This window comes from Falco rusticolus, chromosome 6 (genome assembly GCF_015220075.1).
Source record: "Falco rusticolus isolate bFalRus1 chromosome 6, bFalRus1.pri, whole genome shotgun sequence".
Taxonomy (NCBI): domain Eukaryota; kingdom Metazoa; phylum Chordata; class Aves; order Falconiformes; family Falconidae; genus Falco; species Falco rusticolus.
The window spans coordinates 19,288,895-19,305,141 of record NC_051192.1 but is presented as its reverse complement, the minus strand read 5'-3'; the positions used below and the strand labels follow the sequence as shown (position 1 = coordinate 19,305,141).

The following is a 16,247-nucleotide window of genomic DNA, read 5'->3' as shown; positions in this document are numbered from 1 at the left end:
TAATGAGAAAATACAAATCTAATTCATATTAGAAGCAACTTCTGAAATAGAAAATATTTGAGACAGTCTACCAAGGTGTTAGCTGTGTGTCTGGAATATTTTGTGGTGCCAGATTCCTGTGCTGCACAGTTGGTTACATTTGCCAGGAAGGCCGATGAGCAAGCAGGTCATGGTGTCTGAATAAACCTTTCTCTGTAAAACGGAACATCCACATCTGTGGTGGGGAAGCTCTGGAATAAGCCACACAAAAGCTGACTGTTCAGCACATGCATGGAGAAGTCTCCAAAGCCAGCAGTATGCTAATGTTCGTACTGCTAATTTCATACAGATGATCTCCACCATGTGCCTGTCTCCCCCCCGAAGAAATGCAATTTAATTCACCCGATTTTTGTGTTAAAAATCATAGAATCATTTGGGTTTGAAGGGACCTTAAAGACCACCCAGTCCTGCCCCCGGACAATGGCAGGGACCCCTCCCACCATCCCAGGCTGCTCCCAGCCCCGTCCAGCCTGGCCTTGAGCCCTGCCAGGGCTGGGGCACCCACAGCTGCTCTGGGCAGCCTGGGCCAGCGCCTCGCTGCCCTCACAGGGAAGAATTTCTTCCTCATCTCTCATCTCCATCTCCCCTCTCTCATGTAAAGCCATTCCCCCGTGTGCCATCGCCACCTGCCCTTGCCCAAAGCCCCTCCCCAGCTTTCTTGCCGGCCCCTTTAGGCACCGGCAGGTGCTCTAAGGTCTCCCCGCAGCCTTCTCCTCCCCAGGCTGAGCCACCCCAGCTCTCCCAGCCTGTCCCCACAGCAGAGCTGCTCCAGCCCCTGAGCATCTCCCTGGCCTCCTCTGGACCAGCTCCAACAGGTCCATGTCCTTCTGTTGTGGGGGGGCCCAGAGCTGGACGCAGCGCTGCAGGGGGGTCTCACCAGAGCAGAGTAGAGGGGGAGAATCACCTCCCTCAAACTGCTGGCCATGCTTCTTTTGATGCAACCCAGTGCAGGTGAACTTTGCTGGGTCATGTTGAGCTTCTTGACAACCAACACCCCCAAGTCCTTCTCCTCAGGGCTGCTTTAATCCATTCTCTGCCCAGCCTGTATTTGTGCTTGGGTTTGCCCCAGCCTACATGTGCAGGACCTTGCCCTTGGCCTTGCTGAACTTGATGAGGCTCACATGGGCCTGCCTGCCAAGGTCCCTCTGGATGGCAACCATTCCCTCCAGTGTGTTGACTGCACCACACAGCTTGGTGTCGCTGGCAGACTTGCTGAGGATGCTTTCCATCCCAGTGTCCATGTTGCCAACAAGGATGTTAAATGGCACTGGTCCCAGTTCCCTAAGGAATGCCGGTCATCACCGGTCTCCACTTGGGCATCAGGTCATTGACTGAAACTCTTTGAGTGTGACCGTCCAGCTAATTCTTTGTCCACCAAGTGTTTCATCTCAAATCCATGTCTCTCCAGTGTAGACAAGGTTGTGCGTGACAGTGTCAAATGCTTTGCACAATTCCAGGGAGATGACGTCAGTTGCTCTTCCCTTATCCACAATTTTGTAACCCCATCATAGAAGGCCGCCAAATTTTTCAGGCACAATTGCCCTTAGTGAAGCCATGTGGCTGTCACCAGTCACCTCCTTATTTTCCATGTGCCTTAGCATTGTTTTGAGGAGGATCTTGCTCCATGATTTTGCAGGGCACAGAGGTGAGACTGACTGGCCTATAGTTCACTAGGTCTTCCTTATCTCCCTTTGTAAAAATGGGGCTGATGTTTCCCCTTTTCCAGTCAGTGGGAACTTCCCTAGACTGCCCCAACTTCTCAGATATGATGGCCCCAACTTCTCAGATATGATGGATAGTGGCTTCCCTGGACTGCCACTTCTCCTCAAATATGATGGATAGTGGCTTAGCCACTTTATCCACCAGTTCCCTTGGGATTCACCAATGCATCTCATCAGGTCCCATGAATTTGTGCACCTTCAGGTTCCTTAGATGGTCTCAGACCTTATCTTCTGTAGTGGGCAGTTCTTCATTCTCCCAGTCTCTGCCTTTGACTTCTGCGGCTTGGGTGATGTGGCTGGAGAATCACAGGTGAAGACCGAGGCAAAAAAATTGTTGAGTACCTCAGCCCTCTCCATGTCCCAGGTAACCAGGTCTCCTGTTCCCTTCTGGAGAGGGCACACATTTCCCTTAGTCTTCCTTTTATCACCGAGGTACCTGTAGAAGCTTTTCTTGCTGCCCCTGGTGTCCCTGGCCAGATTTAATTCTGTCAGGGCTTTAGCTTTCCTAATCTGATCCCTGGCTGCTTGGACAATTTCTCTGTATTTCTCCCAGGGTACCTGTCCTTGCTTCCACCTCTTTAGGATTCCTTTTCGTGTCTGAGTTCGTCCAGAAGCTCCTTGTTCATCCATGCAAGCCTCCTGGTGCTTTTGCCTGACTTCTTTTTGTTGGGATGCCATCGCTCCTGAGCTTGGAGGAGGTGATCCTTGAACGTTAACCAGCTTTCCTGGGCACTCCTCCCTCCGGGTCGTTATCCCATGGTACTCTACCAAGCAGATCCCTGAAGAGGCCAAGGACTGCTCTCCTGAAGGCCAGGGTGGTGAGCTTGCTGTGCACCCTCCTTGCCGCCCTGAGGATCTTGAACTCCACCGTTGCATGGTCACATTCCCCACCAGCCCCTCCTTGTTGGTGAGAACAAGGTCCAGCGTGGCACCTCTCCTCGTTGTCTCCTCTGTCACTTGGAGAAGGAAGTTATCATCAGGGCATTCCAGGAACCTCCTGGATTGCTTATGTCCTGCTGTGTTATCCCTCCAACAGATCTGGGATGGCTGAAGTCCTCCATGAGGGCCAGGGCTTGTGAACGTGGGGCTGCTCCTATCTGTGTATAGAGGGCCTCGTCCGCCCGGTCATCCTGGTGGGGCAGCCTGTAGCAGACCCCCACTACAATGCCACCTGTCCCTGCCCTCCCTTTGATCCTGACCCATAAGCTCTCGGTGGCTCCTCACCCATCCCCAGGCAGAGCTCCGTGCGCTCTGGGGGGTCACTGGCATAGAGGGTGACACCCCCCTCGTGTCCCCTGCCTGTCCTTCCTGTATCCTTCCATCCCAACACTCCAGTCACAGGAGCCACCCCACCATGTCTGTGTGACTGTGACACTGGTAAGATCATAGCCCTGCAGGTGTGCACATCTCTAACTCCTCTTATTCTCCATATTATGGAAAATTAATTTATTCTCCATACACAGAGGCGTTTAAGCCGGGCCCCGGTGAGGCTGGCTAACTGGCTGAGTGTTAAGACTCCTTCCTGCCAAGTGATCGTTTCTTTTGCACTTTGTTTCAATACTTAAATGCCGTGATTTTTCCTGTCTTCCCCTCCAACTCCCTTTCTTTTAGAGAAGAAATGTTGACCCACAGCCTGAGAAAGCTGCGAGAGCAGATTGTTAAAGCCAATTTGTATGTGAGAGAAGCCAATTTTATTGGAGAGGAATTGGACAAGAGGACAGAGTATAAAGTTACCCTCCAGATCCCAGCTTCAAGCCTTAATGCCAACAGTAAGGTAAGGTAGCCCTAATGGAACTAAATCATTATTCAGTAAGTTTGCCCCTCAGCATTCATACTTGTATCCTGACTTTAATGTTCTAGATAGTTTGCCACTCTATTCATGTGCATTAAATATGGCTTTGTTAGTGCATGCTACATCCTTATTTTGTTTTGTTACCATGAAAATCTTACAGTGTGCTGGCTTACTGATAAATATTTTGGTGCAAGACCTTTCCACTGGTGTTGAAATTCAGACTTGCTTCCGAGTGTTAAAATCTGTACAGGTTAGGCAGCATCTATTTCAAGTATTTACCATCACCTTGTGGACATTTGACTTTACATCATCCTAGTGAGCTGAGAAAATGCTGTCATCCCCATCATGAAGGGAGGAACTGGACCAGGGAGGATTTGGGTTATTTGTTCCAGACATCTTAGAAATTTTGGAAGAAAGGAACTGAACCTGAACTTCCATGTCTCAGGCTAGCTGCCTAAGCTGGGATTGTTTCTGTTCTTGAGGTCAGCTCAATATTTTGGTGATATGCAGGCCGTTGTTAGTACAGTAGATGTATTTTATTCCAGGATTAGAATTTTTATCAACTGCTTTAGAGGTTTCTCTCATCTTTTTGTTTTTCTCAGTGTCTGCTGGCCCATCTAGAAACAGGATGGTAAAGAGGGTTAGTTTTCTTGAAAGTTACTGACAGCAGTAACTTTAGCTGGAACTCCAGGCCTATTGTAACTTGAGGGTATTTGTGAAATGCTTAAATGTTCCTATTTCTAACACTTGTGTAAGGTGAAAATCCACAGAAACTAGTGCCTGTAGGTGTGATTAGATTTCACGGTTAAACTGAACACGAATATACTGCGACAGCTAAACTCAGAGTTTGTCACCCTTGAAAAAACCCACCAAAATCCAGACTTTTCTCAAAGATATTCTCAGTTTTGTATTGGTTTTGAACTCTTTTTTCATTGTTGTGACACATATTCCTTACATTTTTATTTATATATATATATATATTTATAAACATATATATATATAAAGAAATATAAATATATATAATTGTTTCACAGAGAGGTGCAATTCTCAGCGAGCCCGCTATTCAGGTGAGAAGGAAAGGGAAAGGCAAACAGATTTGGTCACTGGAAAAGCTGGAGAATCGATTGGTAGATATGAGAGATCTTTACCAGGAGTGGAAAGACTGTGAGGAAGACAACCCAGTAAGTAAAAATTACTCCAGTGTTGTGCTGATAGAATTACATCTCTGTTCAATTTTTTGTTTAAGTAGATGTGAGAAAATCTTCTGGCTCAGGACGGGGGGGGGGGTTGAGGGGTGGGGAGGGAAGATGTAAAGAGATAAGTTTTCCTGAGCTTTTGCTTTTCCTAGTACTGAAGTGATCTTCAGCATTTCATTATCCCTTATCTTGTCACTTTGATGCTTGCTTGCATGCATGGTTTGGTGATGGAACCAAGCATACAATGCGAAGCAGTAAGTAAGCACAACAGCAGCTGATATTCGGGCTGACCTCGCTGAATCTGATGGTGTGAAGGAGAGGTTGCCGAGGGTAGGCCTTATACTCGCTCCAAAGTAAAATTCAAGTTTCCATTCTTCTTGTGATCTTACCTGGTCTCTTGCTTGAGTCCATTTTTCTTTCACTGGGCTGGTTTGTGCAACACTTTGAAAACTGTTTCATGAAAAGCTTGTTTTTCTTACATTATTATGGATTTCATTGAAGGTGATGAGAGCTTACTTCAGGCGAGCTGATCCATTCTATGATGAGCAGGAAAACCACAGCCTTATCGGAGTAGCCAATGTTTTTCTTGAGTGCCTGTTCTATGATGTGAAGCTACAATATGCTGTTCCAATCATCAATCAGAAGGGAGAGGTTTGTCATTCTTCTATAATCTATCCTTACTCAACTGTTTAATTACAGCCCATGGATCTCATTATCAGTATGTAGTAGATATTTTCCAGTTTCATGTGCACAAGCTCTTTGCTAACGATTTGGAATTACGCAAATCCCATAATACCTTACTAGAGTTGTTTAGACAGCTCTGAATCCCAGCATAGTGATTGTGAAAGGAGAAAGTGTTGCTGAGCACCTTTCTGAGCAAAGCAGCCCAAAATAAATGCTTAGCAGAGTGAGTTTGAGCTGTAGCTCCCCTGGCTTTCACTACCATCAAGAATAGGCTCTTAAATATATACTGTAAGAACAACTTCAAAGGCAGCTAGAGCATAGCAGGCGGCATTCTCTGTGCTTTACATCACATGCACTTTGCAGACTCCCTGGAGACTGGTGTGAAGGTGAGTGAGATTGCAGTACACTGTTCCCAAAGTCACTCTACCGGCTGCTTTCTTTATGAGTTTACAACAAAAGGCTCTTTGATTCTTGCTCCAGAGCATCCTTCATCTGGTGCAATAAATGCGCAGTGCAAAACATAGAAAGAAATAAAATGTTGTCTGTTTACAGGTTGGAAAAAGCAGTAGTTGTAGTTACCTGAAAAGGGATGAACCTGTCACTGTTTTCTGGCACACAAGTAATTCTTATTCCTTTCTTATCAGGTATCGGGTCGTCTCCATGTTGAAGTTGTTCGCGTGAGTGGGGAAATAGATGACAGGTTGGTTGGAGGTGAGGATAGTCCAGACTATTCAAATGAAAATGATGCTCAGGAGAGAAAACTGGTCTGCAGGGTGAGTTCCAGATATATCCCAACCTCTGAGCAACCTTCCCTCTTTCTATCCCAAGTCTTAAAGAAGTCCCTGGACAATATGAACAATCTGGGGGCAATTGTACTCTTTCTCACTTTTTATCCTGTCCCATAGAGCTCCTTGTGTTTGCAAGCAGTATGGGACATCATTACAGGAAACGTTCTCTAAGGATCTTGAGGGCTGCCTTACTATAGAGCTGTAACTAATTTGAACTTAATTTGACAAATGGAGAATAGAAGTTTATTAAAAAATGTGGTTAATATGATGGCTTTGTTTAGATCAGAAGGTGTATTCAAAACATTTTGTGTCTATTTGGCCTTGATTTTGAAAAAGGGGGGACAGCATACTTTGGTATTGTTGGGGGTTATATTTTGTTTCTAGCATCACAGAATAAGGACAAGTAGTATCTTAAAACCAAGATTTTGCAGAATAAAGGAGCCTGTTTTGGTAGAAGTATGAGATTTTTACTGTTCCTCATCAATTCCTCATCAATTATGATGTTTTTGGTGCATTTTACCATTAAACATTAATAATATGTTTTGGGGTATTTGTAAAATTCAGCCCTTTAGCTTTTACTCCCAAGAAGTATATGCCTGGTGACATCTAGTGACGATGTTCAGCTGATGCATCCAAAACGTTGTCTCCAATGTATATCCATGCAGAAATCTGTTATTTTGTAAAGTTATTTGCTTGGGTTTTTTTTTTGTTATCCTTTGCAGCAAACAGAATAACATTCTACCAGAAGGTATTTTTAATTCTATGCCCAATGAATAAATGCTTTTCCTTTGTTTCTCATCTCTTTTCTAGATTAAAATACTTCAGGCTACAGGTTTGCCACAGCACCTCTCCCACTTTGTGTTCTGCAAATACACATTCTGGGATCAACTTGAGCCAGTTAATGTTGCACCTGAGGTGGATCCTTCCTTATCTTCTGTCAGCAAAGAGCCACGGTGCATGGTTGTCTTCGATCACTGCAATGTAATATTTTTTTCTATTTTATTAATGAAACTCTAGGCAGACAAAGAAGGTTTATGCTTGGGTAACAGTTTTAGTTGCCTCTTCACTCACATTATAGTATTTCATGAGGCTGATACCCTAATACCTTTTAATAAGGACTTAAAACATCTTCAGAGTCCATATAAGTTTGATTGTTCGACGCTGTTCACTTGTACAAAAATCATAGAAGATGAAGTAGTGGATTAATAAAGGAAAGCAATCTGTTCAGCAGAGAGACTTATGTTAAGAGTTTACCCACAGTAAAAATGCTGCTGAACATGAATGGAAAATTAATATTCACCAGAGTCTATTGAATATCTGCATCTGAGCTGATCACTCTACACACTGATGTAGTGGAGAGAAATGTCCCAGTCCTGGGACATGATGCCTGTTATCCTAATGTAGACAGTGAAGTTAGGTCATGTATATTAGAACGGACTGTTTCTTCCCATTGCCTCAAACAACTGTCTGAGTGGAGACATCTTTAATAGAGATATGTAAAGTCAGCTTAGATGAATCCCAGCCAAATCACCTGAGTTCTTGTCTTGTTCTTTCTATCATTTTTCATTACACTGGGCAATTTATTCCACTTACCATTTGTGAAATAGATATAATACTTTCTGATGAGTTTTGATTTACTGATTCTGAACATTCAAACTTGTGATTTTTTTTTTTTTTTTACATCTTTTTTTTTTTTTGAAACATTGGTTCAGGACTTGGAACACCATGTGGTCATTTTTCAACTATTTTGACTTCAGTCTTCAGCAATCATGTATCTTTGCCTTGCCTCCTGATTTTACAACTGAGCTGACAGTTTCTCCCTTCCTTCATAATTGTGTCTTGAGGACCAGAGTGACTTTACTGCGCGTTTGTATTAAAGTCAAGACAGTAAATCTGTAAGCCTAAGTCGTTGAGTAGTGACAGTCATCAACCATTTTGTCGCTTACATACAGGAGGTTTCTGTAAATATTTCTGAAGACTTTATGGAACATCTTTATGATGGTGCTTTGGCAATTGAAGTCTATGGGCACAAGCACAGTGGTGACCGCAAAAATCCAGCCCTGTGGGATTTGGGAATAATTCAAGCCAAAACACGCAGCCTTCGTGACAGGTAAATATGAAAAATAGATCCTTGGTTTAGAATTTTGGAAAAATCGCTGAGCTGCCCAATTTTGAAACAGGTTTGGGGTAAGTAGTCAAATTTTGAAGTGAGATAACTGAACGTGTTTGAGACTCTATCTGTTAGACTCTTATAAATAGACTGTCTATTGGAAAAACACCATGCAATGTGGCAGTAGGCTTTAAAGAAGGAAAAGAGGAGAAATGCCCATCTCCATTTCAAACTAAAAGGGGTAAAACTTGAAAGACTTTAAAGTCCCCTTTATTTAGGCAAACTCAAGTGCCTAAGTAGGTGCTACAAAAGAGCAAGCTGAATATTTTCCTTCATATTGTTATGTTATTCTGTGCCAGAACGAGCTATCAAGTCTAAAGCAGCAAGATGCTGTTCTGGCTGTATGCTGATGTATTTATTCAAGGTCTGACTCCAATTCATTCTTGGCCATGAAATGTCATCACTGTAATGCTTCTGTTGGATAAGCTGTATTGCTAATTACTTCAGTTGCAGTAAATATGCAACAGTATGGTAATTCAGACTGAAGGGTATTGTTTTTTTTGCTGGCAGCCATTTGTTGTCCCCGAAGTAAGCTTAGTAGCATTTTCTTCAATGTAAGTTGTTTTGCCTCTCCAGTTAGAAGGCAGCTCTGCACCTTAGTTTGTTAGCAGTTACTTCTCATTTTACTCCCAGCCTAAGCTTGTGTTGAATGTATTGAATATTAAGCTATATATAAGGAAATTCAAAAGAAAAGTCAGGAAAACATGGTAAAGAGGAGATGGAAAAAAGATGCTATAAAACTGTTAGGTTTGGTAGCTGAGTAGTAAGTACCTCCTTCCTTCTTAATTTTGAAGTACTACAACAGTGGCAGTTTCTTATTTAAGCTCTTGGAAGAATTAGAGAGAAGGCGGTAGTATGTAGTTCAGGAAAGCGCCCTGAATCTTGAAAGCTTGTGAGACAGTGTCATATTTCATTTTGCTATCTTCTGTATGAATCTGATTGCACTGACAACACTGGGCTTCTGTGGCAGTAGCTGAGACCAGAGCTCAAATGTTACAATGGAGTGGAATTGGTTTTGTACTGGAGTCAAGAAAAGTCTTATTTCTGATGTTTGACTAAGAGAGCTGCTAGTAAAATCTGTAAGCACTGCACAACTAGTAACACTAGATACTCACAAATGGTGCATCTATTGAAGTGTTCCTTTGCATCTTTAATCTGAGCTAATGCTTTGGGTTCTTTCTTTGGGGGGTGGGGGAGCAGGAAAGAAAGAAGCAGTATTTGATATGTGTTGCAGGTGGAGTGAAGTGACCCGGAAAGTAGAACTCTGGGTTCAAATTCTGGAGCTGAATGAGAATGGGGAATACTGCCCAGTTGAGGTGACTCCTGCGAAGGATGTATGCACAGGAGGCATCTTCCAGCTCAGGCAGGTAAGGTAGCACGTACAGGATTTCAGCTGTGGAAAGAGTCTGCAGAAAGATAAGAAGTTTCTTTTTTGTATGGTAAAGGGATGGTGTCCAAGGCACTGTCAAACTTAGACACAAAATATGATACTGTGTAAAACAGATATAAAGTGGAGTCCCTCTGTTTTGTGAAACTGCCAGCGTGCGTACGCTCAGATGTAAAGGTGATCAAAGACTTACCTGTAATCTTTTTGCTATGTTCTTTCCCTGTTCTGTGATAGCACCAGGTAGAAAAGACATCGGTCTCAACTGTACTTAATTATTTTTTAAAGAGGTCCAGAGTTCCCCTTTATTTGATCCCACCCAGCCACTCCTTTGTTCTTTGAATTCTACACGCATTAAATTGTTAATGCTTAACTGCGTGGTTAACATTTTTAAGTGATAAGCTGTTGCCCAGAGAACACCATGAATTAGTAAAAGTTACATACAGGCTGCACCTCTGAACTCCCCAACTCCTTTGATATTTTTTTTTTAAATTCTTTTTTTCCCTATGGGTTTTACTAAGGAATAGTTACTTTGCTGCACTGATAGCATCGGTGGGTAAGAATTTTCAGTCAAGTAGACCAGAGTCAGGAGAAGTTCAATGAAATTCCAATAGCACCAAATTAAACTATTTTCTCTCCTCTTTTGTAGGTGGGGAGGAGATCCTATTTTCCCCTTTCAAAAGTGTTAAAAATAAAATTCTATAAGTGTATGTTTAAACAACACTCCATAAAATTAAACTGGGGAATTGATGAATGCTGAACTATTTTTTTTCTTTTTTCTGTAAATACATAAATCCTGTAAGCATTCATCCTTGGAACAGAAGGGATATCTCTTGAACGCTGGGTCATTGAGACTGCAGTACTTGCCACTGTTCTTCCTGAAACAAAAATATAATGTTGCTTGCAAATGACTGCCAGTAGAGGTCTCTCTGTCATTAAGCTTTCAGCATTTTATATTCTTTTTTTCTAAGCATTTCAAATTATTCTATTGGGCAGGGGCAATCTCGACGAATTCAGGTTGAAGTGAGATCTGTACAGGAATCTGGGACCCTGCCACTGATGGAGGAATCAATATTATCTGTTGGCATTGGCTGTGTTCAAATAAAACATGTCAAGTCACAAAAAGTACCTGAAAATTACCAGGTGAGAGTCTGAATATTTCCTGTCCACTATGGCCAAAAGCATAAAGTGATGTCCTGAGTTTGTTGCAGTTGGAGCCAACTCAATTCATTTCAAGTTTTAGTTTGGTTTTGGGGAATATTTTTAAAATCTACTTCTTAAACTTATAAAGCAATGTCAAGAAGAATTGTCAGAATTGCTTTGATGGTGGTTTTAGGGATTATTCAGGATAGTTTATAAACCTCTGTCTTTCAGAGGTGTTGTGGAAGGGCTTCCTGTTAATCAAAAATAATCTTCCATGGCACAAAAAATTTGTAAGACCACCTTCTGTGTCTGGTTTATTTTGGGTTTTGTTCCTAGCCTTTTAAAAGCAGCACAGCTTTAACACACCATTCAAAGAAGAAAAGGAAATGCCTGGTTTCTAAAAATCACTAGAGTTTGTCCAGTAGATTTTACTTATAATATTAGATACAGCAGGAATTTTAAGTAAGTATTCAATTTAAAATAAATCAATGGAACATATATTCAAATAGTGTTGAGTTACGAATGTTAGAATTATGTGAGCCGGTTGTTGGCCCATAGTGTATGTTGGCCAGTTTTTTGACAACCTCAGAAGCACTGCATCTCATCTTAAGCTGCAAGTCTATTGATCTGTTTTCAGTGATTGTCTTTTGGCAATACTCCTATCAGTTTTTAGCGCAGTTTGACTTTTTCCCCCAACAGCTAAATTAAAATTTAGTTACTCCTCTGACTTTGAAAGGCAAAATCTGGTGCAACAGAACAAGAAAGCCTCCAGACTTGTTTGATTTGCTGCCCTGCTTGAGACAGGGCCAACTAAATGTCAGATAGCTTTTGGGACATCTCCCAGCTTTTCATAATGTTTACCCTGTTGACAGAGTATGATTCAGTCTTGTGTCTGCTCCCCTTTTTTGCTTAATCAGTGTTGTTTTTCCATGTGAGGTCTGAAGTAGTTGGGTTTTTTGTTGTCTCCTAACCTTAGCAATCTCTTGCCCCTTGTGTGTCAGGGGCACAAAAAAAGGGGGCATTTTTTCCACCTTGCAGAATTCTCACTTTTCAGCAACATCCTAGGCAGATTGCTTTTATTCCTCATTATGCTTCTGCTAGCAACTCTGCCTGCGGGCTTTCTAGCTGCGTTTCCATCACAGCAGTCCCCAATACCCATGTCCTGCAGAGCATGTAAACTGTTGTTTCTCTCCTGCTCCTGAATGGAGCAAGTTTCTTAAGAGACTCTTCTCTCCTGAGACAGAATGACTGATTCTTGCAAATTTTACTTGAAAGCTATTACACAGCGGCAGCATATGCATGCACCTTTCAGCCTGTTTCCCAAGGGGACAGGTCCCAGGTTGAGCATCCTGTCTGTCTCACCCTGTTTCTTCCCCAGTGAATTTATCTGTTGACCAGTTTCAACTGTATACAGCAGAGCTGGCAATCCACAAATTACTACGTTCTTTCAAGAAGAAAGATTTAAGCCCTGCTCAGGAGAGAGAGACCAGTGAGTTGTGTCTGATGTTGATAACCCACATGGGAAAGGGCTGTTGAAAAACCATGTGTTATCAGTCCAGTTGCTCACAATAGCCTTCTGACTTGAGCACCTGGATTTTTAGTCCCCTTATTAACATTTCTCTATTTCAAACAAATCAGTATCTATGGAATGTGAAAGATTTTTCTGAAGACCTTGAACTGAGAAAATGCCTCTTCTATATGGCTTTTTAATTTTAGCTTAGCTAAGAGTGTGCTTTCATTATTAAGGTACAAAAGTAGACTCCAGTGGCTTGTTATTACTTAAATAGATAAGTAATAACTTGGGGAGGGTTGGAGTCTTCATTGCTTTTCCATTCACTGTGCAGGAGTGGCAGTTGTGCTTATATTCATTGCAAGTGGCTCTGCTTGTGATGAATGTTGAGAATGAAAGGTGGTGTTTCCCATCAGAAAATAATGAAAATCAAAATGTCAGAGGTCTACATTGTGACTCCTGGTGTGGTAGACAGAGTTATTCGAACTCCCTAACAATTGGCTTAGACGTTTACAATTTTTCTCCTCTAAATGCTACAGCAAGCTTACCTCAAATCCTTTATGCCAGACTTTGTTATTTTTTTCAGTGCTTGCTGTAACATTCATACTTAAGTCTTACAGGTAAAACAGCACATTTTTCTTTGCTGTCCAGATTCAGCAGATCTCAAGTTGTCTCGCTATAACTCCTATTTTTTCTTAGGGCAATTTAAGCATTCAAGTTGTTTCCAATTAAGAAGACTTCTAATAGCTGTATTTCTGTGAAATTTTTCCATTGTAATTGTTGGATTATTCTAGTTTGCGTTTAGATGAGCTGAAAGCAGCAAATCTTTGGGATGTCAATGTGTTTTAATTCTATGATTATACACCACTGCTAAGCTCAGACTTTTATGTAAGACTGCCAATATTGTTTAAAACAGTTGCACCTTTTGCTTTCAATGTATTTCCTGCTATTAAAAATATTTTAATGGTACGGTGTTGCATGTTTTGGCCTAGGAAGAAGATGATGAAATGGACAGTTATCAGGTAAAAAAAAATCTGAATTCTCTCTTTTTACAAACTCAGACACTTTCAGATTAAAACATGTTAGAGGAGGATTGGCTTTTATCTTTGCTGCGCTGGTTGGATATGCTGATGGATATGCTGAGAGCCCGTATTCTGAAGAGACTAAAAACTTAAGAATTGCATAGATTGTTATGCTGCAATGCCATATGGTGGATTAGAGAGGTGAAAGGGAAAGAACAAGGTGCCTTAATGTGTATTTCCAAAACAAGATCCAATTGCTTTTTGGTTTTGGTGTTTTGGGGGAAGGAGTCTTCCTTCTTGACAAACTATGGTTAGACCAACATTGTCCTCATTAAGAACAAGAATAGGCATGGCAGCATTGAGAAACACAGTCAAAATACTTCATGCTGTTTCATATTATGAATGTGCTATGTGTATGAGAGCTGGAGTCTACTGCACTGTGATCAACCCTTGGGCAAGCAAGGGGGATTCTGTGCCTGGAGCCCTAAGACAGCAGCAATAAAACTACTGAAATCAGCACATTATTTCTTTGTATATAATGTCACAGTTACATGAGCCTTAACGGGGAACCAATGAGGTACAATATCTGTGATGTATTTTTCATCTTCTTGTGAATAACTTTAACAAAAGCAGATCATCATCATTACAAATCTCAAAATCGTATAATGTGAGCAACCAGAGATTTAGTTTTCATGTTCTCTGATAGATTCCAGCATACTTGTAGGGGTCTGTGGCTGAGTAATACAACTGTAGTTTATAGTCTTGCACCCACCCATTTTTCTTGACAAAGTATTTGTTGTAGTTTGATGTGGAATGAATCTGAACTGCTGTTGCCATAAAAGAGGCTTGCCTGAAGGCATCCCAGAGCTGATAGCGCATCTTTGTGGCACCCAACATGCTACATGTAGAGTATCATTCATCATTTCTGAGCACTTCTACATCAAAGACAAATGAACTGAATGTTCTTAAGGGTATTGAGGTGGATTTTTTGAAGGACATGAGCACTTAGAAAAAAATATTTTGCAAGGCTTAGTTGCAAATGCCATAACTTGGGACAGTGGCATGATGTGGGGCAGGGATGGATTTGTAGTATGAGGTTGCTAAACAGAGTGTGAATGGTGAGTCACGGATAAGGGCTGGGGTTTTCAGCCTTGCCACAAGGTAGTGGTTAGGGAGTTCTAGAATAGTTTGGGGGCAAAGATGGTGTATAAAGGGAAGTGTGTTCAGCTGATAACAGCCAGAGGAGGAGATGCCTTTAGGCTGGCAAGCAAAAATACTTCAAATAGATGTGGAAAGTTCAGGGTTTGGACCTGTGAAGAAAGGCTAAGAGAACTGGGGTTATTTAGCCTCAAGGAGAAGAAAAGACTTAGGCGGGATCTTGTCAATGTACGTAAATGGGAGGGGGTAAAGACAACAGACCCACGCTTTTTTGAGTGGTATCCAGTGAACAGACAACTGGACATAGCCCTGAGCAAGCTGCTGTGGTTGACCCTGCTTTGGGTGCAGACCAGGGTTGGACTGGACAGTCTCCAGAGGTCACTTCCAACCTCAGCTATTCTGTGTTTCTGTTTAAGTTGTCCTGTGCAACAGAAAATAGAGAAGAGCCAAGTGATTTGCAGGAGGTCTGCTCTGTCTGTCTTAGATGCTTTTGGATACGGTATGAGCAGAAGGGTTGAGGAGACGTGTAAACCACAAATAGGAAACCTTGGCTTTTCTGGGTCAATATTTAACATGACTGCTTTCCTCTTTACAGGACAGGGATTTGGAGAGGCTCCGTCGGAAATGGCTGTGTGCCTTAACAAAGCGTCAGGAGTATCTTGATCAGCAATTGCAAAAACTCGTTGGGAAGCCTGGTAAGCAAAATACTATTAACCTTAACAGTAGCGATAGTTTGAGAGAGACATGCACACACTTCTTATCTTAATATATTGTAAAATTTAGAAAAGAAGTTAATGGAGAGTTTAATCTCAGAACTCACCATTGATTTACTTTCAGCAAAAGTTAGAGAAGTCTATATAAAACTGTTTGTTGTTCTGGTATACTGCGTGTTTCTTCTGTATGCACTGAATTTCTGAGCAGAGTGAGATTTATTTTGTTACGGGTGATAGAAGATCATCAACACGTGATAAAGGCCCTGAGTAAGAAATGCACTCTATTGTCCTGACTGACATCCTGCTTCTCCAGATAAAACAGAAGATGATGCAGACCGGGAGGCACAGCTTTTAGAGATGAGGCTAACACTCACTGAAGAAAGGAATGCTGTAATGGTTCCTTCTGCTGGCAGTGGGATCCCTGGAGCTCCAGCGGAGTGGTATGAACATACATTGCCATGTGCAAGAATAAATGTAAAAATGATGCATGGTCTGTTCCTGGCTTGGCTTGTTGCCATTTTTTGATTTCCTTCATCTGGCCTCTGTACACTGTATGAGCAAAGTTGTTAAAATAGGCCTCTTGCTTAAATTATTTTGTTAGGCTGTGTATCTGAAATCCAGAAATGCTATTTAGTAAACGATACTATTATTGATCCGAGTGTAATTATGACCTTCTAAAAAAACAGAATCAATATTTATTACCACTGCACTTACCATTTAAAAAAATTAGCTAATATGTTAATTACCTAGTTCATTCACTTAAAAGGCTGCTCCGTCATAATAAAACTGCATCTACATGAGCATTTTGTTGCACTCCTGGTTTGAGCTTAGTCAGTTTAAGCAGCAAGTGTTCCATGTAACTTTCTAGACATTAAAAATAGTAAACTACTCTAGACTGAGATTGCCGTACCATAGCAGCTGTGAGTA

The 16,247-nt window shown here is 41.8% G+C and overlaps 1 protein-coding gene across 5 annotated transcripts in view; it reads left to right on the top strand.

The window, feature by feature from the left end:
- Window positions 1-16,247, top strand: part of KIF13B (kinesin family member 13B) — a 133,161-nt gene that overhangs the window by 78,672 nt on the left and 38,242 nt on the right. For all 5 annotated transcript variants that reach the window (XM_037391370.1, XM_037391368.1, XM_037391369.1 and 2 more), the window contains exons 18-28: window positions 3,372-3,534; window positions 4,587-4,733; window positions 5,250-5,399; window positions 6,077-6,205; window positions 7,031-7,201; window positions 8,173-8,330; window positions 9,625-9,757; window positions 10,771-10,917; window positions 13,420-13,449; window positions 15,203-15,302; window positions 15,634-15,760. In XM_037391370.1, coding sequence (XP_037247267.1) covers window positions 3,372-3,534; window positions 4,587-4,733; window positions 5,250-5,399; window positions 6,077-6,205; window positions 7,031-7,201; window positions 8,173-8,330; window positions 9,625-9,757; window positions 10,771-10,917; window positions 13,420-13,449; window positions 15,203-15,302; window positions 15,634-15,760 — 1,455 coding nt within the window. The remainder of the gene's footprint in view (window positions 1-3,371; window positions 3,535-4,586; window positions 4,734-5,249; window positions 5,400-6,076; window positions 6,206-7,030; window positions 7,202-8,172; window positions 8,331-9,624; window positions 9,758-10,770; window positions 10,918-13,419; window positions 13,450-15,202; window positions 15,303-15,633; window positions 15,761-16,247) is intronic.